General features: G+C 49.9%; 1 protein-coding gene across 1 annotated transcript; it reads right to left on the reverse strand.

Annotated features, from left to right (window-relative positions):
• Window positions 1–15,989: 15,989 nt before the first annotated feature.
• On the reverse strand, window positions 15,990–27,823 carry SNAI1 (snail family transcriptional repressor 1). The gene is made up of 3 exons (XM_010978657.3): window positions 21,982–27,823; window positions 20,701–21,228; window positions 15,990–17,008 (listed from the first exon to the last, which is right to left on the reverse strand). The coding sequence occupies exons 1-3, from the start codon at window positions 22,061–22,063 to the stop codon at window positions 16,824–16,826; spliced, it is 795 nt and encodes a 264-aa protein (XP_010976959.1). The 5' UTR covers window positions 22,064–27,823; the 3' UTR covers window positions 15,990–16,823.
• Between the last annotated feature and the right edge of the window lie 2 nt (window positions 27,824–27,825).

A 27,825-nucleotide genomic window follows, 5' to 3' on the forward strand; every position in this document is an offset into this window, starting at 1 on the left:
GGGGAGGGGGCCGCGGCCTGGAGGGGCGCCCGGCGGCTGGCGAGGGCGGGGGCTGCACCGCGGGGGCCTCGCCTGCTCCTTGCAGAAAGGGCCCCCTTCCCGGGACGCAGCCTCGAGAATTCCACATTCATAAACATCCATTAAAAAAAACCAAACACCAACAACAAAAAACCCAGCCGGCATTTATGGAGCACTACTAACAGGACCAAGGGAGCTTCAGAACCAGCACGTCCCAGGAGATCCTCCTAGCAAACTCAAGGTGGAAAGGCTTCGCTGAGCCCGTTTTGCAGGAGAGAAAACCAACCCCAGGGAGTTGAAATGAACTGTCCACGGTCGCACAGGAGGGTGTGGTGCCATAATGAATCTGAGCACAGCTCAGCCTTTTCTATGGAGCACCTACTGTGTGCCAGGCACTGTTCTACAGATTGGGATATGGCAGTGAACAAAACACAAAATAAAAACTCCCTATCCTCCGGTGGCTGACATTCCAGTGGGGGAGCCAGACATTGGCAAATAAACACCTAAAATGAAGTGTCAGATGGTGCTGAGTGGTGTGGGGAAAAATAAAGCAGGAGGAGGGTTGGGGAGTAAAGGTGATGGGGAGGGGTTCTGTGAGAGGGGTGGGGAGTGCACGAAATGGCTCATAATAAGATGGTCAGGAAGGGTGGCCCCTTCTAATGGAAGGGTGTTCCAGGCAGGAGAAACCGCATGTGCAAAGGCCCTGAGGCAGAAGTATGCTTAGCCAGCATTTCTTAATCATTTTCTATAGGTTTCTCTCATGTGTTATTTTTTCCCCTTCCTTTCAACCATGATGCCAGTCCAGGAATCTAAGTAATTCCCTTTTTCTAGCTAAAGAAATTGAGGCTCAGAGAGGTTAAGAGGCCTACCCAAGTTCCCTCAGCTGGTCAGTGGCCAAACTAGGATTTGAATCAGGGTCTCTTGCACTCATAATGACGTGGTACACTGATGTGATATTGGCAAAGCCAGCTCTAGTTCCCCATCTTTTAACACAGGGACTGAACAGGGCGATTAGGGGAGGGACAGAAGGGAGGAAGAATTGCAGAACAATGTCTGCCCTGCACCCATTAGTGGTAGGATTCCCCCTGGCAGCTCATCTCCATGTGAAGATGCATGCAATAAATGATACCTAGATTGTCTCAGGAAGGCATTGTTTGGATGAGTTTGAGCCCCCTGTGCCTGGTGCTTACAGCATCCTGCAACTTGCAAGGGAATTCAGAGAATGGGAGCTTTGGGTTTCTCAACCATGTCTGCATCTGAAGGGAGAAGGGTCACACCTGGCTCCTCCCATAACGAATCCTCCAGTCCTGACTTCCCAAACTACATGTCAGTCTTACCCAATTTCTCACTCTCCTCTCCAAGCAACTCAGAACCAAGAAGCAACTCTTCACCAGGGACCCTGGTCTATTTTACGTTCTCCCCCAGTGACACCAGCCTCATCTCCATCATCACCTTCACCGCACAACTTCCCTTTTCCTCCCCATATCTGCCAGGATGGCCATCAGAGTCAGTTTGCTCTACCTGGATTTCCCCAAGACATTCTTCAGAGTCACAACAATATACCATATATATATGTATATTTCATTCCCATCACCTAGGAATTCACCACCAGTTCTCCGAGAATCATCCATGTCACCTCCAGCCATTCCCAGCTTTGAGCGAGAGTCAGCCCATCACCCACAAGTAACACCTACTAATCCACAGACCGTACCAGGTTCCTTCCCATCTCTTCACCCCCAGCCTTCCGAGAGCCTCCTGTATCAGCCAGCCACCCTCCAGCCATCCCCAGGTTTCAGCCCACCACACAGGAAACCCGTCAGCTCATGCAACTCAGGGAGTTACTCCCTCTGCTTCCGCATCTATACGCTGTGACTCCCAGACATCCTCCGTGTTCCACGCTCTTCTCCCTTCACACTCGGACACACCCAGGGCCTCAGGGCCACTCTCCATTATTGACCTTTTACTCCAAGATGTGGCCAAGGTTTGGCCCAATATGAACCAGTGTTTTGCCTGTTTCTCCATGACCCTGTCACAGTCACACCTCCACCTGCAGAGGGACCCGCCCTCACACACACCCCTGTCCTTCTGCTTGCTGTAGTCACATACTTGCTCAAAGAGGAGACACATGTAATGGCCTGCATCGCCACCCTGGCCTTTGTCGTCCCTCTGCTGAGCAGCAGGACCCTCCTGCCTGCTGATGTCCTGGCTTCCAGGGTCCATGCCAGTGTGATCCTCCAGCTTGCCTGTGTCCTTGTGGGCGACACGGCAGACGACAGCGACCACATGTCTTCCTAGTGTACCTGCGTCATGGCTGCAGTGATCCCTTCGCTTAGACATGACCCATTGGTAGAAAACAAGACCATTATTTCCATCCCCCTCTTCCTCCCTTCCTACCACCTCTCTGCCTCCCCATGTCTCTCAACAATTTTAAACCACCTTTCCCTCCCCTTTGGCTTCCCGCTGTCTGGCCACTGCCCCCTCATCTGTACTCTGCCCTCTCCCTGCCTTTGCCTCTATCTGACGTCATCCATCATCACTGCTCTTGTTCTTCCTCTCCTGGGGCCAGGCTTTCCTCTGTGTTTTCCCGGAAAAGGAGCTCTCTATTTGTGCCCCTCTCTCTGTCCTCCCTTCCTCTCTCCCTCTGTGTCTGTATCTCCTCTCTGCTCTTCCTTCCGGTCCCAGCCGCTCACCAAACACACTGTCTCCATTCGTCTTTCTCTGAGTCCCCTGTCTTGGGTTCATATCTCTCTTTTCTCTTTTCTCACTTTCTAGCATCTCTCTTTCATCATTTTTCTCCTGTCTACCCTCCCCCCTCCATCCTTCCAAGGCCCCCTCTCTCTTACCCGTTCTCGCTCCCTCCATCTCTTGCTCTTTAATCCTCTCCCCCATTTATCGCTCACCTACCCTAGACTCCAGATCCTCCAGTCCCGGGTTCTTCTGAGCCCCCTTCTCTGAGTCGCACCCCTGGTTCTTTCCATTAAGCTCGTCATCTTATTTCCTTCCTCCACCCCATGACCCTGCTCTGTCTCCAGACCCATACATATCTTTATGCCCGTTATCCCAAATTTATACTCACCCTGGTCCTCCATCCACCCATCTTTGGCCTTTATCCAGCCCCACCCTTATTTCCATCTCTGCATCAGCTCTTTTCCCGTGAGCTTCGTCCCCCTTGTGACCCAGTCGTCCCACCCTGCCTCAGCCCTGGAGGGTCCTTCCCCGCTGTGTTCTCTGGCTCCCAGCCCTGCTCAGACCTCTACTAATTCCATGTCTACTGCCACCTCCCCTTTTGGCTCTCTGTCCCTGAGCCAGACTTCTGCCCTGTCCCCTTATCTCGTCAGCCCCATCTGTCATACCAGCTACATGGCTCTCCCCTAACCCCCATGTATAAATTTTGGCTCAATGCTTAAATTCCTGAGGGTTAAAATCTCTGTTTTCTGGACACTGACTGAAGCGGAGTATCACCACCATGGAATGCATATGAAAGAGAGGAGGGAATGTAAAAATTTTAAAGTATCAGTCCATTTTATTATTCCTCTGATTAGTAGTCAGTTTTAACGTCTGAGCTCACTGGGAAGATCAGATTCTCTCACGCTCTCGACTGCCTGGGGACCCTTCCTGGTACCCGGCTCTCCACGCTGAAGAGATGGCTCCTCTCAGCAGACACGTTGAAGGAGATCGCTAGCTCTCTGGGTCCAGGGCCAGTGAATTCCCAGACGCACTTTTTCGTAATATGTTTGCAAGATGGAGCTTCTACCCAGGATTCTTGATTTGGGCAAATTTAAAACGTCCTTCTTTTTCAGCTTCTGAAGTAGTTGCATGAATAGCAATAACTGTACCTTGTTGCTTGTGCAGCATTGTAGCCTGAAGACAGGAAATAGTATAGAAAGTATGTATCTAAAGCCCTTCCAGGCCGTCCACGGTTTTGAAGTTTGATTGGCGAGGACAGAGGACATTGTGGGTTACTCATTTTTCTCTAAATCTTTCTTCATTTTCTAAATACGCCCAAATAAGATTTTTTCCTAAAAGACTCAGGGACCTAGAGGAAATGAAATAACTGAAAAATATTACGTTCTTAAAGGTTATGTTCTTATTATGCATTTTATTATTTGTTATGAAAGCTAGCAAACCACATAATGGTACAAGTATTAGAATTAATTCTACTGCCCTGTTACTCGCTGCCATTTATTAATTTATAATCATTTGCTCAAGAAAAAAAATGATGTTTCATCCAAAGTTATTGCTTTGGCGGTGGGTATAGGTCAGTGATAGAGCAGGTACTTAGCATGCACAAGGTCCTGGGTTCAATCCCCAGTACCTCCATTAAAAAAAAACCAACTAATTACCCCCCAAAATTTTTTTTAAAAATCTGAGATTCCATTAAATTTGTCTGACTTTCATTTTAAAAATAAAATAATAATAACACCTAACTTTTTTCAGCCTTTACCCATGCCAAGTGTTTTACCTGCATCCGTATATTCAACCCTCATATGAAGCATTTTATAGATGGGGAAACTGGGACAGAGACGGAAGTCCCGTGCCCCAGGTCATGCAGCCAGGGAGTGGCAGAGCTGAGATTTGAACCCCAGCACTTGCACTCTAAACCACATCTAGGCGCTACTGTGATGAAAATGTTAACGATAAAACCACCAGCCAGTGTTTCCAGCATATGTTACGTGTGAAAACTCTCTTTAGTCTATCTGTAAACATGTCTGATAGAGAACTTGTACCCAGAATATATAAAGAACTCTCAAGATTTGATAATAAGAAAAGAAGCCATTTTAAAAAATGGACAAAAGATTTGAGTATTATGTATCTTCACTAATTAAGATATGTGGATTGTTAATAAGTGCATGGAAAGAGATTCAACATCGTTAGTCATTATGGAAATGCAAACTAAAACCACAGTGAGAAGCCGCTAAACATCCAATAGAATGGCGAAAATCTAAAAGACTGGCGGTACCAAGAGTTGATGAGAATGTGGAGGAACTAGAACGCTCATGCCCTGCTGGTCGGGAGGCAAAATGCTGCAGCCACTTTGGAAAGAAATCAGTTTGATGATTTCTTTTTTTTATTATTATTCTTATTTTAATTTTTTAGAAATCTTCTGAGAGGGAGGTAATTAGGTTTAGCTATTTATTACTTCTGGTGGCGGTACTGGGGACTGAATCTGGGACCTCGTGCATGCTAGGCCTGTGCTCTACCACTGAGCTGTACTCTCCGCCCGATGGTTTCCTAAAAAGTTAAGCACATACTCATCTCACAGCCCAGCAATCACACTCCTATATATTTACCCAAGAGAAATGGAAACATATGCCCACACAAAGACTTGGGCATGAATATTTGTAGCAGTTTCATTTGTAATCCAGCCCCTAGGTCTTTTCCATAGAGGCCACCAAACGCAGATGCTAACACATGTCTGTACTCATGCTTGGACCATTCTAGAAGGGCCTCTACCTAAAGCAATTCTTCCTCGCCTCTTGAGCCCAAACTTTTTAATTTTTATTTTTCTGAAAAGACTTTTCGAGAACATAAGATTAGATAAGGACTATGCAGTCAGAAAGGTCTAAGTTCGAATCCCTGCTCAGCCATCATCACCTGAGGGGCACCTCCGGTAAATGCCTCCTCCCCCTGGGATTCGAGTCTCCTCATCTGTAAAATAGAGATGTGATAGTAACAGTGTTTGCATCTCCCAGGGGCTGTTGTGATAACCTTCATTCCTGGGCTCTAGAACCAGTTGCTCCACCTTGGTCAAGATCCCCAAGAGCCTCTGCCCTTCCACAGGCCTGGGTAAAGAGGGAGGGAGGGAGGGAGGGAGGGAGGGAGAGAACTCAGCCCTCCCTTGCTCCAAACTCCTCTCTGGCTCCCTAGTACCATACTCTCCACCAAGGTCATTCACAACCTCCTTTAATTAATTCAGCACACATTTATTGAGTGTCTGCTATGTGCCAGGTGCTGTACCAGATGCTGTTCCTGCCCTCTCAGTGCTGCTGTCTGGTGGGGAAAGCTCACTGAGGAGGGTGGTGGGTCCCAGGGGAGGTATGTAGAGTGTAGGGGCTGTCCATTTGGTGGCTAGTGTGAGGCATCGGAGGTCAGGACTCAGGACTGAGACCTGGGCTGTAAACAGAGTTTAAGAGGAGGCTCCAGTGGAGATGGCTAGGAGAAGGTCTAGAGAAAAGAGAATTCTAAAGAATTCCTGCGTCTTCTCTACAGTGGGCCCAGTTTTGCCAGTTGGCACCACTATCCACCACCCTTCTTTTCCAGCCATGAGCGCTGGAAGTCCTCCTCTGGCTCGTCTCCCCATTGAATCACTCTCCGACCCCAGCCAGCCCACGCACAAACACATCTCCTGCCCGTTCTTCCTCTGGCTGACTCTCTAGACGGAAGCCGTGGCCTGCAGGTGCCTCCTCTTCTGTCTCCCACTTCCTTTCAGCCCCCTCAGTCTATTTCCCACACACAGCCAGAGGGAAGTTGCTCCTCTGCATAAAATCCCCTGGCAGCTTCCCATAGCTTAGAATAAAATTCAAACACCTGGCCCACAATGCCCCACGGGTCGGCCTCTGCCCACCTCTCCTACCCCCCTCCCATCTATCTCCCCTCCAGCTACATTGACCTCTTTGCCACATCATGAACACATCAAGCGCATGCCCACCTCAGGGCCTTTGCTCTTGCTGTTCCCTCTACTTGCAACTTCCTCTATCCACTCAAGTTCTCTTTGCCTGGCTCACTCCTACTCCTTCGCCATCTCCAGGAAGGTTCCCTAAATACCCACTCCCCACCCCTGACTAAGCTGTGCCCTCCTTCTACTCTCCCATGGCACCCTGAATGCTTTCCAGGCAACATCACTCCCCTCCCTGCACTGTCAGCCCCCTGAGAACAGACACTTGCCTATCTGTTCTCTGGCACATCACGAGTGCCTGGAACAGGGCCTGGCACACAGTAACGGCTTGGTGCACAGGTGCTGAGTGCACACAGGACTGAGCGCAGACCTTCTGCAGACCTCCCTCTGCTCAGAGAAGAGACCCAGGTGGCAGAGTGAGGGCTGAAGCCCACTGAGGGCACCCCAGCCAGTCCTTCCCAAGGCAGTGGGCCCTGCCAGCAGAAACCACTCTGGCCTTGAGGCAGTGCAGACCTCGGTTCAAATCCTGTTGTCTAAACAGAGTTACTACATGACTCCTTTGTTTCTCAAAAGAATAACTTATCAAAACGTGTACTTTATATATGGCAGTTTATTGTATATCAATTAATCTTGAGAAAACTTCTACACATACATACATAGACACTCATGTACTAAAATGGCTAAAATAACCAATAAAAACTGATAATAACAAAATGCTGGCAAGGATGTAGTACAGCTTGAACTCTCCCATAGATCGCTGTGGGCCACACCAAACCTGTCCAGGAATGTTCATAGAAGACGTCTTCTTTATAGCCGAAAAGTGGAAACAACCAACATGTTAATCAACTGATGAATGGATAAATAAAATGTGGTCTATCCATCAATAACATATTACTGGGCCATACAAAGAATGAAGTACTGACACATAATACAACGTGGATGAACCGCAAAATCCTATGCAAGTGAAAGAAACCAGTCACAAAATCACACACGCTGATTTGTATCATCCATTTAGATGACATGTCCAGAATCGGCCAATCCAGAGACAGAAGAGATTAGTGGTTGCCAGGGACCAGGGGAGGAGGAAATGAGGAGTGGCTGCTAATAGACACGGGGTTTCTTTTTCCGGTGATGAAATGTTCTGGAATTAGATAGTGGGGATGGTTGCATAACTTTGTGCATGTACTAAAAAACCACTGAACTGTCCCCTTTAAATGGATAAATTGCATGGGATGTGAATTAAATCTCAATAAAGCCGTTTTGAAAAGAAAGTCCTGGTGCCACCTCACAGCCGTGTGTCCTTGCAAAAGTCTCTGGCACTTTCTGAGCCCAGGTTCTGCCTCTCTTGCTCTCAACTCGCAGCCAGTAAACAGCCCTGCACAGTAACGATCCACACTCTTGGTGAATAATGGCCCCGTCGGAACTGGAGGATGGGCTGACCCTAGACACAAAGGCCAAGGATCAATTCAGCCCACGAGCAGTGCTCGGTGTTGGGGAGTCACCAAATGGCACGCAGATATCACCCCACAGCCCTAGAGAAAGCAGCAGGGTAGCCATGATCGTCAAGTGCGACTTCCTTCCCCCGGGGACGTTGCCAAGTCTTGAACGTCGTTCTTTAGTGTGTGGGTGTGTGTGTTTCTGTTTAGAAAGAAAAACACATGCTCATTATAGAAAATTCTGAGATCCGTGAATTAAAGAGAATTAAAACCCCAGCAACCCCACCATCCAGACAGAACAACCATTGGCCCCCGCAGGGCACGCACATTTCTCTCTGTGAAGGCAAAGATGATAAAGACGGAGGAACATTTTTGCACAAATGAGACCATATGAATTTTTTTCAGGCTGATCTGTGAGCTGCTTCGTTCACCTGTCAGCACTTGCGGGCTCCTTTTCAAGTCACCTTGTGAGCTTCTAGTCTATCCGTGAAAAGATTGATTGATTGATTGATTGATTGATTGATTGTAAAGCACAGGAGGGAAGCAATGATGACTCAACAGTGGAAAAGGTAACAATTATACAAAATGAAATGCCCTTCTCTCTTCACCAGCACCTCAACCTACCCCAGAGAAAACCCCTTTGAACTGGGGGTACACATCTGTGGGTACAGATCCTTCTTTTTTCTCTCCTTTCTGTCAACAAATACGCAGTGAGGACTAACCACTCATACCTTCATTCATTTAATCATTCAAGAAATATTTGAAGTGCTTTCCATGGGCCAGACATTCCTCTGTCTTTGTTCATGTGCTGCCTACACGATATATATTCTAAAGATCGTATCCACATTGATAGTAGCTACCAAGTTCTCAGAACACGCAAGGACCCCAGTTTACATACCCAGGCCCCTTGTGCTGGGGCATTTGAGTTGTTTACGGTGTTCTGTTCTTCTGAAATTGCTGGGCGGAATGTGTTTATGTACTTTTCATTTTGATTGGGTCAAATGTTGAACATGTTTGTGCAAAGTCAGGGCTTGAGAGGGCAGGGACTCCTCCAGGGTCACAGAGTGAGGCACTGGTGGCACTCAGACCCACAAGGCAAGGACGAGTTTCTTAGGAAACCCCCTGCCCAGCCCCAGGTCATTTCCCTAAGGTCAAATGGGTTTCCTTGGGGGACTACCTCTCCAGACACTCCATGGGTAACACATGGGGTCCTTTCTCCTTGCTGTCACCTTTTCAGCCCCACTAGTGTTTATTTCAGGCCACAGCACCAGCTAAATATATTTGGGTTTGGGAGCACGAGTTCCCCTCACCTGAGGCCCTTCCGGCCTGTACCCACAGAGGGGTGATAATACAAGGCTTCATGGAGAGTCTTCCAGCTCCCCTAGGCCCTGCTACCTGGCTGCTCAAGGTTCCAGGATACACAGGACTCCAGATCCTGGGAGTCAGAAGGCCAACTCAGGCCCTCAGACTTCAGTAAGGGCCAGGAGACATGAAAGCACCAGAAACATTAGGAGGGTCCTCTGTGTGACCTAGGGAAAATTCTCTACTCTTTTGGAGCCTCAATTCCTCTATCTGTAAAATGGGCCTAATAATAGCAATGTTTACAGAGGCTTTACTCTATGCCAGGCCTGAGGCCAAGCAATTTATAAGTATTCTTTCATTTCACTTGCACAATAACCCCCAAAAGGAAGGGCTGCTCTTCAGATGAGGAAATGGATGCAGAGAGGTTGAGCAACTGGCTCTAGGCCACACAGCAGGTAGGTCATGGAAGAGACTATGAATTTAGGCAGTCTGGCTCCAGAACCTTACACCTGTATGGCCTAGGGTTATTGTAAGGATTAAATCAGGTAATCGGTGCAAAACAGATAGTGAACCGTCATGACATATTTACCATTATTATTATCGTTGTTATTATTATTTGCCTGACTGGTTGCTCTTTGCCTCACTGAGTCTTTATTTCCCTCAGTTGCCGAAAAATCCAGGCAGGGCATCGTCCTTGCCTCCTCACTCCCTCTTCATGTCCCTGGGCCTCCAAGCTTCCCAAATACCTCTCCATTACACCCTTCTCTCTGCCTCATCTGCCACCGAGAGGGCAGGGGGTCCCTGCTGCTGGTTTTGCACCCCACACAGTGGCCCCTGGCTCCGTCTATTCCCCCACACCTCTCACACTGCAACTCCTGAGATCAGGGGCCGGCAGAGCTTTTGCCTAAAGATCTCTCTTCTAGGAACCGCAGAGGCAAAAATTTGACTCCCCAGATCTCCTCCTAAGGGTCCCCTCCTCCAGGCCAGTTTCCCAACTCTCCCTCAGGGTTTGTTGGGTGAATAATAAAAAGTACCCAGATCCATTCTGGGCCCTGAGAGAGACTGGCCACACCCTTGGCTGTAGCCACCTGTAGGGGGTTAAATTGTGTTCCCCATCAAAAAGATATGTTCAAGTCCCAACCTCCAGAACCTGTAAATGTGACCTTATTTGGAAATAAGGCTCTTTGTAGATGTAATCAAACTAAGATGAGGTCATACTGGATTAGGGTGGGCTCTAAATGCAATAACTGGTGTCCTTATAAGAAGTGGAGCCTGCACGCACTCAGAAACAAAGACACAGAGGAGGCCACGTGAAGATGGAAGCAGAGATCAAAGCAATGCAGCCACAAGCCAAGGAGCGCCAAGATTTCCAGGAGCCACGAGAAGCTGGAAGAGGCAAGGAAGGCTTCTCCCTCTAGAGCCTTTGGAAGGAGCAGGGTCCAGCTGACACTTGATTTTGGACTTCTAGCCTCCAGAACTGTGAGAGAATAAATTTCTGTTGTTTTAAGACACCCAATTTGCGATATTTTTTGTGGCAGCCACAGGAAACTAACCTGTCACCCAGCTGAGGGCCCCCAGAGTGGGTCCAAGGCCCAGGGTACAGAGGGAAGTCTGGCCAAACAAGCTCTTGCCAGGTGGGTGGTCCTGCGCTCATGGAGCTCCTAATCTAGAAATTTCTGGTCCTCAGGGACTTTACAGGATACCCCCACCCCACCAGATACCGCTGGGGACAGAACTCTCCTTTCCCAGTCTGACCCCACCCCTCTATCTACACACACCTCTGGCTGCCCACCTGGCTGAAGAAGGATGTGTGGAGTTTCTAGAAGACTATTTAAAGGGTTAAAACAGGCCCCACTATGCGAGAGAGTCTAGGCAGTCAAGTGTAGTGGATAGAGTCCCAGATCCTGTTCTACTTCAATTTAAAAAGTTTTAATTACACCCACTCCAAAGGCAGAGAGAACAAAATGACAACAGTAATAAAAGAACTCAAGGTTTGAATCCCAGCTCTGCCACTTGCTGTGTGACTCTGGACAAATTACTTAACCTCTCTGGGTCTTGGTTTCCTCTGTTTTGAGTCAGTTGTGAAGGTTTAATGAGTTACTCTATGTGAGGCACTCAGCACAGGGCCTGGCACATAAAGAGTGGTGACCATGTTGTATTTCCTTGGGACACATATACATTCATTCATCATTCATTCAGCAAAGTTTTACTGAGTGTGTGCCTCCTATGAGAGAGACATGAGGCACCAGGAGATCAGACAGTGAATGAAGCAGAAAAAATTTCCACCTGAGTGGAACTGACGTTCTCGTGGGGGAGACAGTCCACGGAAAAACTGTGGATAGTGAAATAAATGGATTGTCTGGTGGTGACAAGTGCTATGGAGAGAAAAAAAAGGAAGGAAAAAAATGAAGGAAAAAAAAAAACAGGGGAGGGGGCTGGAACGTGAAGGGGAGAGGGATGGTGGGGAAGAACAGCCATGTGTTTTCTCTGGGGGCTGAGTCTTCCCAGCAGAGGAACAGCAAGTGCAAAGGCCCTGAGGTGGTAGAGGGCCCCTTATGGCTGGAATGAGTGAGAAGGAGCGGGGAGAGAATGAGGCAGAGGTGATGGGGCCAGATCACGTAGGCCCCTGTGGGCTGAGGTGAGGGCTTTGGCTTTTCCTGTGAGTGAGATTGGAGCCACATGTGCATGTAAATATACATTTATTTATTTAATGTAGAAAGATGCAAACTAAGCGCTTCAGCATGTCATGTTGGGGACAGTAAAGGCATCAGAATGGGATGTGTTGATCACACATCACTTGAGCCTCACATCTAATCTTTTAATTTTTTTTAATGAAAGAATAAATCCTGTAACATTTGTGAAATTGACAATTTGAAAGCAAAAAAGAGCAAGGGGGACCCAGACCCCTGCTGGCCAGAGTACCTCCAGCCCAGCTCAAGGGACATCCATGAGTAAGCCACTGGATTACTAATGGTGCTCAGATGTGCCCAGAGGTGGCCCTGGCCCGGCCTGGACACTTGCACAGACGTTGGTGTTACAGCCGGTTTATTTCCTGGACTCGTTTTAAAGAAAAACCCAGGGGAGGAGCTAATGGCCGGGTTGCCGCTCCCTAGTCAATCTCTCCCAACCCCTCGGCTCTGAGCTGCTGCCCAGACAGAGGAGGGATAATTCTTCCTGTCAGTAGAAAGCCAACCAGTAAAAATAGAAGGAATGATGGAGCTAGAAAATCACCATTTGGCAACCACCATGGTAATAATTGATTTAGGCAGAAATCACCAACGAGGGCTAAAACTTGCGGGTGGAAGTTTGAGGAGTAACAGGATATTCACATGGTCCTGGAATGTCTCCCCACAAGATATGGATTAAGTACAAGAGGGGAAAAAGAGGAACTTTATCCAGGCGAAACCTGGCAGACACCTCCTTAACCAAGTGGTCAAAGTTGACGTCACTAGTAACGGGACAAACTGGTGTACGTGCCCCGCGATACCTTGCACTGAGAAAGAAACAGCCACTTCCTTGGTTCTGCCAAAAGGGCACAACCCAGATTTAATCATGAGGAAGCAGCAGGAAAGTCCAAATTGGGGGACATTCTATAAAATACCTGGCCTGAACTCTTCAAAAATGTCAGACTCATCGAAGACTAAGAAAGGAGCTATTTCAGAATTAAAGAGACAGGACAAGTAAACGTGTAATGTATGATCTGGGTCTTTCCCCACCCCCACCCACAAAAGTGCTGTGGAGGACATCACTGGGACAGCTGGAGAAATTAATTATGACTGTGGATGAAGTAATAGCATTGCCCCAGTGCTAAATTTCCTGATTTTGATCACTGAACTGTGGTCATATGAAAGAATGTTCTTGTCTTTAAGAAATACATGCTTAAATATTTAGTGATAACGGGGTGTCATGTCTACAAGTTCCTTTTTAAAAAAATTGTATTTATTTGCTTACTTATTTTTAATGGAGGTATTGGAGATTGAACCCAGCACCTCAGCCATGCTAAGCAAACGCTCTACCACTGGGCTATGTCCTCCCCCCCTACAACTTACTTTCAAAGGGTTCTGGGGGGAAAAAAAAGTGGGTATGTATACGTGTATTTATGGGGAGAGAAAATACAAACATGGTAAAATGTTATTTTGAAGAATCAGAATGAGAGATTCCAGTTTATCATAGTTTTCTTGCAACTTTTCTGTCAGGTTGAAATTATTTCAAAAGAAAAAAGTTTTAAGAAACCAAAAGAATTTGTCTCCCTGCTCTCTCCCTCTGGTCTCCATCCACCCAATTCCACTGCTGGGCCCCCCTAGAGGTGGCTTTTATTGTTTTACTGTAAGTCCTTCCAGCATTTCTGTATGCAAATACAAACAAAAACGAATAACGTGCTCCCTTCCACTCTTCTTCCCACAAAAAAGGAGCATGTTCTGCATGTTACTGTTTCCACTTAGCTAACATGCCTCAGTGTGGGCTGTTTCACTTCAGAGCTAGGGACCATTCTCATTCTTCTATCCCCACCTCTAACCCCACCATTGGGTCCAACATCTCCTTTAATAACCCCAAGTAGCTCTCACCCACCAGCGCCCAGGCCCACTAGCTTCTTAAATCCGGTCCACCCCACCAGGCCTCCACCCCTTTGGGCCAGGCCAGAATGTCATCCCTCTCGCCTTGGGCGGTTCACTGGCTCCCAGCTCTAGTTTCTTTCCTCCTCGGACTCCATTCTCCACCGGGATCCGGGAAATCAGTTGTTAGTAGAGCAGGCCTTATGGCTCCCCTGCTTAATTAAATAAGCCCCCGGTGGCCGCCGCTCTGGGCTTGCTCTGCTGGATCTGGGCTGGCTCCCCCACCGCACCCCGTCTCCCCAGCCCCTCCGCCACCCTAGTCTTTCTCCACCCCGGGCAAGCTCCTTCGGGCCTCAAAGACTTTATACTTGCTGCTCCCTTCCAAGACTGGAACTCTCTCCTCCTTCAGGTCTCCTCCGGAATGTCAGCTCTTCCGAGGGCTCTGGGCTCTCCATCGGAGGGAGCCCCACCCCATCGCTCTCCAGCACAGGCTCTTTTTCATTCCATCTGGGCCCATCACTGTAGGAAAGCGGTTTGTTTATTTAATCATTTGTTTGTTTTCTGTCTCCCCCACCAGAACGTAAGTTCCCTAAGTGCAAGGACTGTGCATCTGTTCAGGGCTGTAACCCTGGGGCCTAGAACAGGGCCTGGCACACGCGGCGCTCATCCAAACCAATGGAATGAACATTCCTTTACAGTCTCCGGGGAGGAAGGCACGATCATCACCCCATTTTAGAGGCAGAAACAGGGAGTCTGAGAAGGGGAAAGCCTTGTTCCAGGCCCTGCCAGCCAGGGAGCCTGACTCCCAGGACGAGGAGAGCCTGGTGCACCCATACTGAATGCCGGCTAGGGGTTTCCATGCGGCCCGTCCCTCCTGGAGTGTGTGAAATCACTTATTCATTCACCATCAAAGTCAGCACCTACCATGGGTGGACGTAAATGATGCCCAGGGCCGAGGGACACAGTAGGCCTTCAGCAAATTGATGCCCAACCCCTGCCCCCAACTCCCTAACTTCCCTTCAGGGAGGCCAGCTACAATTTGGCGATTGTTAGAGAACTTTTTTTTTTTTTTTTTTTTTTTTTTTGGGAGAGGAAAGCTGCAAGTCATTAAGGGCTGCTCCCGGCCTGCGGGTCACCATTTCCTGTTTAGAAGAAAGAATCATCTCTCCTTTGGAACATGACGCTCCCCCACCCCCGGCCTGACTCTGGGGCTCTGGGACGCCTGCGAGGCCCGCTCGGCTCCCCGCAGGAAACTGGCACCTTCAGCACCTTTTGTGCTCAAAAAGGACACTCATTTTCTCCTGGCCCCAGGAGGGCCCCAGAGGTGAGGTCAGCATGACAGCCAGCCGGGAGTGAATTATCTCAGCCCAGGACGCAAGCTGACCGTCTTCCCGTCCTGTCCTAGAGCAGGAAGCAGAATGACCCCTACCCTTTGGCCTGGCTTCTCACCCTCCCGGCTCCAGCCAGCCAATTTCCTTGCATCAAAGGCCATTTGGTACCCAGTGGCCAGACAGAGGTGTGGGTCTGACAGGGAGGCCGGAGCAGGATCCAGAGCCCTTGGCAACAGGAAAGACGTCCTCTGTCCCTTTCTTGATCACTGCGTTCCACCCTCTCATCTGGGAGAAACAGCCACTCCCTCCCCAAAGACCTGCAGTCCTGGGGAAAGCCCCACAGCCTGCCCCGCTGATAAGACCCAGGGAGCCAGCTTCTCAGCCCCTGGGCCTGGTCAGCTTCAAAACAGGAGAACAAGAGAGCGAGCGAGGGCCACAGTGTAGCACCTTAGTAACCTGCATACACACCCCTCCTGCTCACTGATCCACAAGTGTTTCCCAACCTCCACATCAGATGGGACATCGGGCTCCAGAGAAAACCCATTCCCACAAACAAGGTCCCTGACAAACCCGGAAGTCCAAAGCCACGTGGTATTTAGGAGGCCAAGATTTAAGGCTGCGACGGAAGTATCTGGGGTCCACAAATCCCTGCCTCCTCTTCCCTTCCTAAAGGCCCTTTAAAATAGACACTCCACTATAAAACCAAGCAGATTTTTTTATATATAAATTAACCGCTTTATTGAATATCAATAAACCGTACATATAACTATACAAAATGCTTCCTTAGTACAAAATGTTGCTTGCAATATAAATACCAGTGTACCTTTAAAAATGTAAACATCTTCCTCCTGGGCCCACCTGTCGGGCCCCGAAAATAGTTCCGGGAGATACATCGGTGGGGACGAAACGCCCCACTCGGGCCCCCGACAAGTGAAGGCAATTACTCACAGTCCCTTTTGAGATGTTGTTAAATTGCCCGTGAAACAGGTGCCACCATGACAAACAGGAGGCTGAAATAGCTGCCCCGGTCCTGGGGCATCCTGGGGTCTAGACGCTGTCCTGGTGTCAGTGACCACCCCTACGGGCCCTGTGGGCGCACCTGGGGGTGGACGATTGCATAGTCAGTCACACCTCCTGGAGGGGTGGCCTGAGGGTTCCTGGGGGGGAGGCTGGGGTCCCCTGAGTTGAGGGGTAGTTTCTTATCAGTCTGCCGGCTTTTGTCCTGGAGCTCAAAGCAGCTGTATCCAAACAGCTTTGGATACACAAACCCACACAGAAAGGCCAGCTCCGGAATGCTTGGGAGCGGCGACTGCCAGGAGGGGTCTCTGCTGCCGGCCACCCTCCCATCAGCCGTCCACAGAAAGGCCTCTCTCAGAGCCCAGCGAGACACCCAGAGCGGACAACTGGAAACTGGTCCTCAGAGTCCTTTGTGGCCCAACACAGCCAGAGGGTGGAGCTCAGAAGGGGATTCTGTGGCAGTGAGAAGGATGCAGGGTAACTTCCTTCTGGAGCTGGGGGAGGCCGCAGTTGGGGGAGGGCCTTGAGAGTCAGAAGGAGCCTTGAAGAGTCAGCGGGGGCCCCCGGAGCAGCCCGACTCTTGGTGCTTGTGGAGCAGGGACATTCGGGAGAAGGTTCTGGAGCACGTCTTGCACTGGTACTTCTTGACATCCGAGTGGGTCTGCAGATGGGCCCGCAGGTTGGAGCGGTCGGCGAAGGCACGGCTGCAGTGGGAGCAGGAGAAGGGCTTCTCGCCTGGGAAGAGAAGTCAGGAGGGAGCTGAGTGAGACTTAGTCACTTGGGTGAAGAGCTGAAGTTTACTGAAACACCACTCCCCAACTCCCAGCCTTTAGAACCCAGCTCACACCAACCTTGAAGGACTCCCATAACCCAGGAAAGCCAGGCCATATAGTGTCCAAAGGCCTACATTTGACAGGGAGCCCTACTGTTTCCCACTGTGTGGCCTTGGGCAAGTCATCTGGCTTCTCTGAACCTCCACTTGCTCATCTGTATAAAGGAGCTATTCATCTCCCACTCACAGGGGTTGGTAATTGAGAGAAGGTAGAATAAAATGCTCTTCCTGCTATGTCGGTAATGATGACAACTGTGTCTGCTGAACACTTACTTGTGCTGGGGACAGTGATAAGCAGCTTACACTCATCTCATTTAATCCCACCTTTGTCCTCAGTTTAGAGATGGTGAAAGTGAGGCACAGGGCAGCTGAGTAGCACATGCAAGGTCACCCAGCAAGAGCCAAGCAGCACCCCTGATTGTAACTAATACAAACTGCCTCTCAGTAAAGGGGGCTGTAGGAAGCCTTCCTTATAACACCGCAGAGTTACCTGCCCTGGGGACAAAGCTCAAGAGCCAGGCTTAAAGCCCAACCCCAACCCCAAGCAGGTTAGGCCCTTCCTTTACCAAACTTCCCAGTCAATGCTGATCACACTCAGGGTAGTTTCAAGTCTATCTGTCCCCTAATCAGACTGAGTCCCATAAGGCAGGACCCTCCCCCACCTTGTATCCATTCTAAGCCTCCAATCCAAGGCCTTGGGACCCCCAAGAGGCTACAGAAACCTTTTACCTTGTGACATTTAAAACCGCTCCCCACCTGCGGCCCTCATGACACCTGCCTGGTCAGGCTGATTGGGAAAGAGTCTTGCACAAGGGGCTGGATATACAGTAAGAGCTCAATAAGTGCTTGTACAACAATAAGTCTTTTTGGGGATTTTAGGCCTCAGAGGAGCCTGACCCCTCAGTCACCACCAGAATACACCATTCACTAACTTCATAATTCGTGCCCCAACCCACGTCCCAGTTAAAAGAATACAGCTCACATTTCAAAAACATCAAACGCCGTGCTGTGTTTCTTTCCTGGGGGTGAAGCTTTTCCCAAATAGTTATAATAGTAATTCATTAAACAAATATGAATCAAGCTCTTACGGCATGCCAGGCACTAGTCTATCATACTGAATATTCTCCAAAAAATACATCCTCCTAGCCTCTCACTCCCAGCCTTTTATGCCCATAGGCCATGGCCCACCTGTTAAATCCCACGGCTGGAATTAAGAGATGGGAATGAATGAATTCCTGTAGACTACTAGGTGCCTGGGGCACTGAGCACGGGAGGGCGGGGTCCAGAAGTCGGATGCCTGAGGCCGACTGTGGAACCACGTTCAGGGGCTCAGTCTCCTGGGGCAGGTATACAAGGAAACAGGCCACCAGCAGAGCAGCGGGGACCTAGCCAGAGGACCTGGGAAGGGATGCCTGAGTAACTTGCTCTGCCATTGTTGAACTGCCTCTGCATACCAGGCCTAAAGGGTTTGATGACTGCATTTGACAAGGTCCAAGTGAAGTCCTTCCTCCTTCATACACTCCCTTGTGAGCTCAGGGCCTACAGTACGCAGATCTGGAAAAGGGAATGGAGTCCTGTATTCCCCACTTCCTCTCACCGCCTTAGCCAGGTGAAGGAGCCCTGGCTCCAGCCTATGAGCTGTCACTTGGGAAAATGACTTCCTTCTCTGTGCCACCTGTAAGATGAGGGTTCTGATGGCATCTCCCTCCTAGGGCTGTTGGTGACACAGGTGAAGGAAGCCCTGAGCTTGGTGCCTCCCACACAGCAAGTGCTTGATGTTAGGTCTGATTAGCCCATCAGACACAAACCTGAACAAAGGGGCAGGCCTGATGGGATGTGATGGGTGGAGGTTTCTGTGGCCGTGGGGCAGCCCAGATTCCCCCCACCCCACCCTTTATGGTGCTCCTGGCGAGTGTGAAATCGGCACCAGGCCGGCGGGGACAAAGGCTGCCGAGGGGGGCACTGTACATGTGATACTCCCTGGATTAAAGGGGCCTGACACACTGTGGGCCAGCAGCTGCGGCCTGAACAGGTGCTGGGCACCGCTGCCCCATGCACCTGCTCCACCCCCCAGCCCCCACCCCCTGGGCCCACCATTAAGGCACACAATGGGAGTCAATGAGGATGGTGATGGTGCATTTCAACAGGCTTTTTGTGTCTGAGCCATGCCTTTACATTAAAATAATGTCTGAAAGGGAGGGGAGAGAAGGTGGGGGGCCCAGGGGGCCTTCCAAATAGACTCCTCCCAAATAGAGCCCCCATCAGCTGGGCAGGCACCCAGGACAGAGGTCAGGCAGTTGGACCTTTACATGTTAAAATCAGGGCTATTTGTGCACCAAATAAGAGACACGGGTAATAACAGTCTGCAAGCTATGGAGGATGCCCAGGTCCCTCGGTAGGAGTAATAATGATGCCAGTAGTGCCTGCAAAATGCCAAGCTTCACAAACCACCCCACTGACCGTCACAGCGCAGAGGTCAGCCACCGGGTCAGGAAATGCCAGAACTGAGTCTCCAGCCTGGCCAGCCTGACCCCAAAACCAACAATCATGACCCTTGAACCTTCTCCCTCAACAGTCACTCTCCAAAGAGCAGCCCAAGCAGGGTGGCGTCCACCATTCTCATTATGAAAAGGTGGAGTGGTTACCTTTTCCCCACTTCCAGAAAGTTAAAGGATAAAAGAAGCTCCATTTCACAATTTTCTACACATTTAGTATTAGGTTTTTGAAACATCAGGACATAATTGTGTTTTCTGCCAGCAAAAGTCTTCCTGGGTTTGCATGATAGGATTAAGTTTATCTACTCCACTGTGGGGGTGGGGTGGGGAGAGCAGATCTGAGAACCATCATGATAATAATTATAAAGTGATTAAAGGGCCACTGAATCTAGATAGCCCCCTATAAAATGCTATCACAACCCACTCTACATGATTATGTTATCATAATCAGAGAGGCTCAGAGAGGTTAAATCACTTACTCAAAGACACATTTGTTCTAGAAGCAGAACGAATACCAACTATTGTTTTTGTGCGTACTTATCATGTACCAAGCACTGTCCCAGCTGCTTTCTGTCCGCTTTCCTTCATTTAACCCCACACAAAAACCCCACAAGGTGTTGTTCTGCTCATTTTACACAAGAGGATACTGAGGCTCAGAGAGGTGAACCATCAGCCCAAGGTTTGTGGGAGATCCCAAAGCAGGATTTGGAGCCAGGTGGGGAGTCTGACTACATCCTGTCTGGCTCGGGTTGGGGTGGGCTGGGGGAGGGTGGAGCAGGGTGGGCCCCTTCACACCTGGTCCCAACAGCAAGGTGTTGGTTACACCTTTCCCATATCCAGCTCCAACCCATTTGGCTGAGGAACTGAGCCTGCTGAGGGACTTGTAAAGTTATCTACTCAGCCCATCTGCTTAGCTGATGAATGAACGAATGTTTCTACCATCTCAGAGAGCCAGGCCCCTGAACTGCTGTGCTAGCAGTCAGGAGACTGGGGGCCTCAGTTTTCACAATCTGAAAATAACAGCAAACCCAGTCTCACAGGAGCTGGTAGAAAAAGCAGCAGGACAGTGAGAGGGGCAGCCAGCCCACGGGGGTACTCACCAGTGTGGGTCCGGACGTGGCCCTGCAGCAGCCAGGGCCTGGAGAAGGCCTTCCCGCAGGTGCCACAGACACAGGGCAGAGTGTGGCTTCTAATGTGCATCTTGAGGGCACCCAGGCTGATGTACTCCTTGTTGCAGTATTTGCAGTTGAAGGCCTTGCGAGACTGGGGGTCCTTGGCCACAGACAGCCCAGTCAGCTGCTTGGGCAACTGGCCCAGGCCTGGGAAGGCAATGTAACCCTCGGCCTCCAGGGAAGAGGCTGAGGTGGAAGAGAAGGACGAAGGAGCCGGTGAGGGTGGGCTGGGGGGCTGGGAGCCTTTCCCACTGTCCTCGTCAGACAGGGAGGTCAGCTCGACAGCCTTGGGGATCTCCTGGGACAGAAGAGAGGCCCAGCCAATTGGCTGGGCTTGGGGTGCCAGGAGAGAGTCCCAGATGAGCGTGGGCAGTGAGGCTGTGGGATTGAGGACCTCGGGAGGCGGGATGGCTGCCAGCAGGTGGGCCTGGTCATAAGGCTGCTGGAAGGTAAACTCTGGGGGAGACAGAGAAAAGGAGAAGGTCAGGCATTAAATCATTCAGTCAGTTAGCAAACCTTAGCCTGATGTGGGCTCGGAGCTGAGTGGGGCTGGCACTCAGTGTTTCTTAGATGAATAAAAGAATCATGACTAGGACACACAGGTTCCTGCCCTGGCAGAGCCCCCTCCTCACCCAAGTCACCTGATTCTTCCACCTCAACCTCCAGATCTTACAGGAAGGATCCCCCTTCCCCAGCTCCAACTCAAAGGGGTCACTGCCAGGTTCCCTTCCTCCTGAGTTACCCAAGCCGCCAGCCTGACGCAAGACCCCCAGGACCCTGGCCCTAATCTCCCCAAGTGCCGAAGCACCACCCCTGTCCCAGCTCCCCGTCTCATAGTCTCATACACATCTCTTCTCTCAACCCCTCCCTCAAATCCTCTGGACTCCGGACTCTTTCCAGCCCCTGGCGGTCGTCCAGACACAAGCCTCCTCCTCTCAATTCTATACTCTCGGGGCTCCTCCGCCTCTCGGAGGCCAAGAAGTCCCCTCAGTCCAAGACCACTGCCATCTAAAAGCCCTCCCCCAACCTCCCAGATCCACCTGCCCCGGACTATTCACCCCTCCCCACATTTCCCTAAGCCATGTCCTTTGACTCGACTCTGGCCCGTCGATTTTGTCCTCAAGTCCCCCTCTCCTCAAGTTTCCCTCACGCTGCCCCCTCGCCTGCCTCCCGCAAACTCCCCCAGAGTCCGGCACCCCGTCCACTCACCTGGAGAAGAGTCGTGTAGCTCGCTGTAGTTGGGTCTCCGGCGAGAACAGGCGGACTTCCTGACGAGGAAAGAGCGCGGCATGTTGGCTGGAGCAGCAGGAGGGTCGCCGGGTCGTGCTGGAATGGCAAAGCCCTCCAAACCCGAGGCCGTGCAGCTGCGCTATGAGTGGAGCCGGGGAGCCAGCTCGCTTAAATAATTCGTCTCCAATGGGGCGGGGCCTGTAGAGACCGCGCCCCTTTGTCACCTCCGATCCAATCGAGGCGCACCTTCCCTGGAGGCCACGCCCCAAGCAGGTGCGCCGGGGGCTGGCGGGGCTCGCGCCGCGTGGCGCTGGGAGCCGGGCGGGGCCGCTCCGAAGCCGGGTCTCTGGCGCTGCAGGGATCGCCCCGCGGCGAGCTGCCGGAGGCGGGGCACAGGGAACCCCGAGCTAGGCGGGACCCCCTTCGGGACCCGAGCGCCCGCCAGCTCAGCGAGGCATGGTCTCCCCCTCTGGCGCCCCCTGGCGCCGCGCGCCGCGGGTCTGGGCACCTGATGTTCCGAAACCTCCTCCGCCTTGGGTTTGAGAAGGAGACGGAAATTTTCTCCGCCCGGAGGGTGCCTTGTAAAGAGAGTGGGATTGACAAAGAACAATACACAGTTCAGTGGAGGGAGCGAGGCAATGGACACCTTTACGTGGCTGCTTGTCCAGGGCCACAGCCTTTTTGCAAAGCAATCTGGCATCGTCTGGAAAAGTGCCTTCGTTCCCTAAATTAGCAGATGTTTACTGAGTGCCCACTAACGTGCCAGGCACTGTTCTCGGAGCTGGGGATACAGCCCTGAACAAAACACTCGGATTTCTACCCAAGGATAGCTCACTGGAGGAGACAGAAGAAGTAAACAGACAATTAGAATGCAAAGGGAAGTGTGCTTTGATGGGGGAAAAAGACTGGGCACTGTGACAGTCAAGAGGCGGGTCACTTGACAGGGGGTTGGGGGCAACTTCCCAAAGGAAGTGAATTAATACCGAGGGGAAAGGCCTGAGGTAAGAATCAGTAACTATTTCAGAGCCATTGAGAGCAGCTCCCAGGGATGGGGGTGGGGTGGGCAGGGCCGAGGGGTCAGATTTGCTGGGCCTCCAGGGCCTGGAGGAGTTTGGACTTTGCCTCAAGGGCACTGGGGAGCCAAGGAAGAATTTTCAGCTGAGGAGAAACCTGTTTAGAGTTCAGTTGAGAAAGATTACTCTGGGCAGGTGAGAGAAAGGAGTAGGGAAGGGTGAGGCTGAGGTGGTCTCCTCGCTTGTCTGGAGTCATCAATCCTGTGTCTAAATGTCCTAATGCTGGGCTCCATGGGAGGCATTGACTGATCCAATGTGGGGAGGGTACAGGGGAGGGACAGCTGTACCCTCACCCCCACCCCAGCTCTCTTTGAGGGCCATGCCAGGCTTGGGGTGGGGGTGGGGAACAGAACTAAATCCACAGATTCGGCCCAATTTGTTTCCACCTGTGAAGCAAGGACTATGAAAACCTGTTTTAAGTCCCTCCACTCACCACCTAGAATGAGGGCAGGGAAAGTCATCTGTTTGGGTCATTAGGTGCTGGGGATAACAACTGTGAACAAAACAATCATCCTTACCCTGTTCTAACTGGTGAGTGGAGAGTGACGTGGGGGAGACATGTCATATGCAATCATTAAAAAGTATATACTCCCTCCTACATCCATTTAGTTCAAATCATGATTTTCCACAGGCATCCAGAAGGAGGAGTTAAGGCTGTGTCCCTCTTCTCAAAACCTCCCATGTTCCTATCTCACCCAGAGTAAAAGCCAAAGTCTTCACCATGGCTCTCTGTCCTGTTGATCTGACCTCTGCTGATCTTGTCTTAAGCCACTCTTCCCCCTCCCCTTGCCTAATGATTCCCCCCTTCTTTCTGTTCCTCCACATCCCAGCCCTTGCCCACCACAGGGCCTTGGCACCTGCCATTCATCCTCCCTGCCCCGTAAATCTCTCTTCCTCCAGGTCTTCACCTGGTTGGCTCCTTTCCAGTCTAACTTTGCCAACTGCTCAGCCTCATTAGTAATGAGAGAAACACAAATCAAAACTACAAATAAGATATCATTTCACATCCATCAGAAAGATAAAAAGTTAAAAGCTGATCAATATCAAGTCTTGAGGATGTGACGGCAGCAGGACTTTTGTTCCATACTGGTGAGAATGTCATAGCTACAAGCCACTTTGGAAAAGTTTGGCATCAGCTAATAACAGGTGACTCTCCTCCTGGCAATTCTATTCCCAGGTCAACTGCATCCCGGAGATTCTCAGCCCTGCGGCAGATTAGATTCCCTTAGGAAACAATTTAGCCTGGGCCCCACCCCCACAGAGGTCCTGATTTGATTAGTCTGGGTGGGACCCTATGGTATTAGCATTTTTAAAAAGTCCCCAGGTGATTCTAGTGAGCAGCCAAAGTTGAGAACTGCTGCCCATACCTAATCCCAGAAGAAATAAGAGAATATTCATTGCACTTTCGTTCCTAACAGAAAAGAAAAAGAAAAGAAAACCAAAACAACAACAACAAACTGGAAACAACCCGAATGTTTATCAACAGTAGAATGAATTAATAAACTGTGGTACCAACCCATAATGGAATACTATAAAGCAATAAAACAAACTACAACTCCATGCAACAACAGGGTTAAATCTCAAAAACAATGTTAAGCAAAAAGGACCAACTCAAACAAATGCATATAGTTAGTTAGATTTACGTAAGATTCAAAAGCAGGCAAACTATTGTCTATTTATTGTCTGGGAATGTATATGGAGGTGGTAAAACTATAAAGAAAAGCAAGGAAATGTTTAATACAAAATTCTGGAGAGTGGTTAGCTGGGGGAGGAGGGGCTTCTAGAGATCTTGGTAATGTTCTATTTCTTTATTATTAGTCTTTAAACTGTAAGTAGACAATTTAAACACTTTTGGTAAGAATGACATATTGTAACACAAGTCACCTCCTCAAGGGAAGCTTCCCTGATGATGCTGAAGTAGACCCTACCCCACCCACAACATCACTTTTTATTCCATTACCCAATTCAATTTTCTTCAAAGCACTTAGCAGAAGCTCAGTCAAGCACTTGGTGAGTGACTGATTACTGGCTCTTCCTTCTCCTGGGTCACCCAGGGCGAGTTACCCAGCCTCTCTGGGCCTCATTTTCCTCAGCTATAAAGGGTGGGTGTCCTGTCTCCTGGAGATGCTGGGATGGTAGAGTCCAGAGGCTGCTCGTACTCCAAACAGCATTGCCTGGGCCTCCGGCGTTCCATTTCCCTTGGGTTGGCCCGGCACCTGCGCCCTGGAGGACGTGTAAAGTGGGGGAGGGGCCCTTCTCAGATCTGGGCAGTATCTTCCCTTCTGATTGAATTGTCCCGGCGGTTTCTCATCCTGGCTCGTCCTCACGTCCCTCCCTCCAGGAGGCGGCGGAGACAGCGAGCTGGGAGGGGGCTTTGGGCGAGGCCCCTGGGCCCGAGCCAACTCCCGGAGGTGCGGTGCAGGCCGTCTTGCAGGTGAAGGCGAGACGACACTTTTGATGCTGTGGTGTCAGGTCCTCCCGGAAATGGACGGGCTCTGCAGCTGAGAGGCAGCGGACTGCCCAGCCAGACCCTCCCTCCCTGCCCTACACCCCACGCCCCACGCCCCGGGGCGCGGCCCTGCGGCGCCCTCTGCTGGCTGTCGCGCGGGGCTAGCTACACATGCCTTTAATGGGGACGAAAACTCGTACTGCTGCCTTGGAAAGAGGTTTAAGACTATCTAATGTGGCCAGAAAAGGCCTCTGAGAGGAAGATAAATTTGAATAAAGGTCTGCATTTTCCACGGGTGTCCATCTCCCACTCCAAGTAAAAACAATAACTAAAAATATGATTTATAATCCAATCAACCAAAAAAGAAAGCTTCCCTCTATCCCAAATCTCCATTTCCCTCTCCAAAGGCAACTATTTTTACCAGCGTCTTGTATGACTGTCCAGAGGTGGTCTTTATAGAGACAAGGAGATAGATACATATGTATATGTTAATATGTACACCCCTTCTTTACACAACACAAATGGGAGCCTACCTGCTAGCCTACTTGCTTTTTCCTCCCAAGTAACCCTACTGCGTGTCTTGAAAATTGTTCCATATCGTTACATGTAGCTCCCTTCATCTGTTGTGGGACTGCAGACCTTTTCATTGTATGGATTATACCATAAACACATAATTTATCTAGCAAGGGGACTTATGATAGACATTTAAGTTGGAGTACAATTTTTTGTTGCTACAAACAAGTTGGTAATTTCAGTGAATGTCTTGAACATACATCCTTGCACTCCAGGTCAAAGGTATGTTATTTAAAATGTTAATATATTTAAAATATTGATATATTTGTCCAAATGTCCTCTAACAAGGTTAAACTAAATTATACTTTCACCAGCAGGGAGGTGATGGTCCCTTCTCAAAATCTGGTGGAGGCAGGGTATTGTCAAACTTTTATCTTTTCTCATCTGATAAGGGAAAGTGAGATCTCCTAGTCACAATTTGCATTTACATGAGCTGGGTGGAGCATTTTTTACGTACTCCAAAGTCATTTCTTCTCTGTGTCCTGAACTATTCCAGTGTGTCTGTCCTTTGGTCACTGAATTGATGAACTTCCTAATTGCTAAAACTTCTTGTATATTAGGCTAACTGGCCCCTATAGATTAGATCATTAATCGGTGAGTGGATCAATCAGACTCAGGGAGTTAATCTCGACTGGGAAGAAGACATTGTCTTTAGAAAGTTCAATGGATTAAGGCTCAACCTCCACCCTTATCCTTCATTTAAAAAACAAAACCTCAAGTGTCTCCCATTTGCCTGAACACAAACAGTGATTCAGCCTTGGGCTGACCCAGAAGGCCCTCTGTGAAGGAATCAAAGTCATCATCCCAGGATACGAATGGCTTTCAAGTTTCTGGGTCCAAGTCTATTGGGTGTAGCCCAGAGTTGGGCCTCAAGAAAAGATGGCTAAGCCCTTTTTGTTCCCATTGGCTGAACACCTGCTGTGTGCCAGGCTCTGTGAAGAGGTGCCCCTCTAGCATCCCAGAGTGGTACTTCACGCTCCTGCACTGCAGCCAAGGCCACATGAGGACCAGTTAATTCATTACAGTGCAGTCAGATTAGCCACCTGTCAAAAAGGAGAAAGCTCTATATGTAATGGACATGGAACATATCGACATTAAGCAGTAAAAAGCAAGGTGCCGAACACCATGCACAATGTGACACCGTTAGCATATCAAGAGGCAGAAATATACAGGTATTTCTGAGAGACACAGAAACTACCTTTGGAGGGAGACACTAGAAGCTGCTCACGGGGGATTGTCCCTGAGGAGAGAATCTGGGTGGCAGTGGGGCAGGAGTTGGAGGGAGGTTCCTTACTACATGCCCTTTCCTATATCTTGAACTTTTTTAATCATTTGCAAGTATTAACCTCATTAATTTTTAATTGGGTAGCAGAGGCTGTCCATCATAGAGGACTTATTAAATATATAACTGTCCAATCAACAGACGATTTTGCAGCTGTTGAAATGTCAAATCCCGTCTGTGTGCATATAAACCCTCCACTGCCCCCATTTCTCTCATAGGAAAAAGCAAACTATTCATGATGCCAGGAGGTTCTCCAGGGTCAGGGACCCTTGTGGGCCCCTCTGAGCTCACCTCCCTCACAAGGCCCTAGCCACAATGGACCACACCAGGCATGCTCCGGCCTGAGCCACTCTGTACGTGATGTTCCCTTTCTGTGTAGTATCTTCCCCCTAGGCGGCCCCCAGGCTCACCCCCTCACCTCAGGGAGGCCTGCTCTGGCATCACTT

The sequence above is a fragment of the Camelus dromedarius genome, chromosome 18 (genome assembly GCF_036321535.1).
Source record: "Camelus dromedarius isolate mCamDro1 chromosome 18, mCamDro1.pat, whole genome shotgun sequence".
Classification (NCBI taxonomy): Eukaryota; Metazoa; Chordata; class Mammalia; order Artiodactyla; family Camelidae; genus Camelus; species Camelus dromedarius.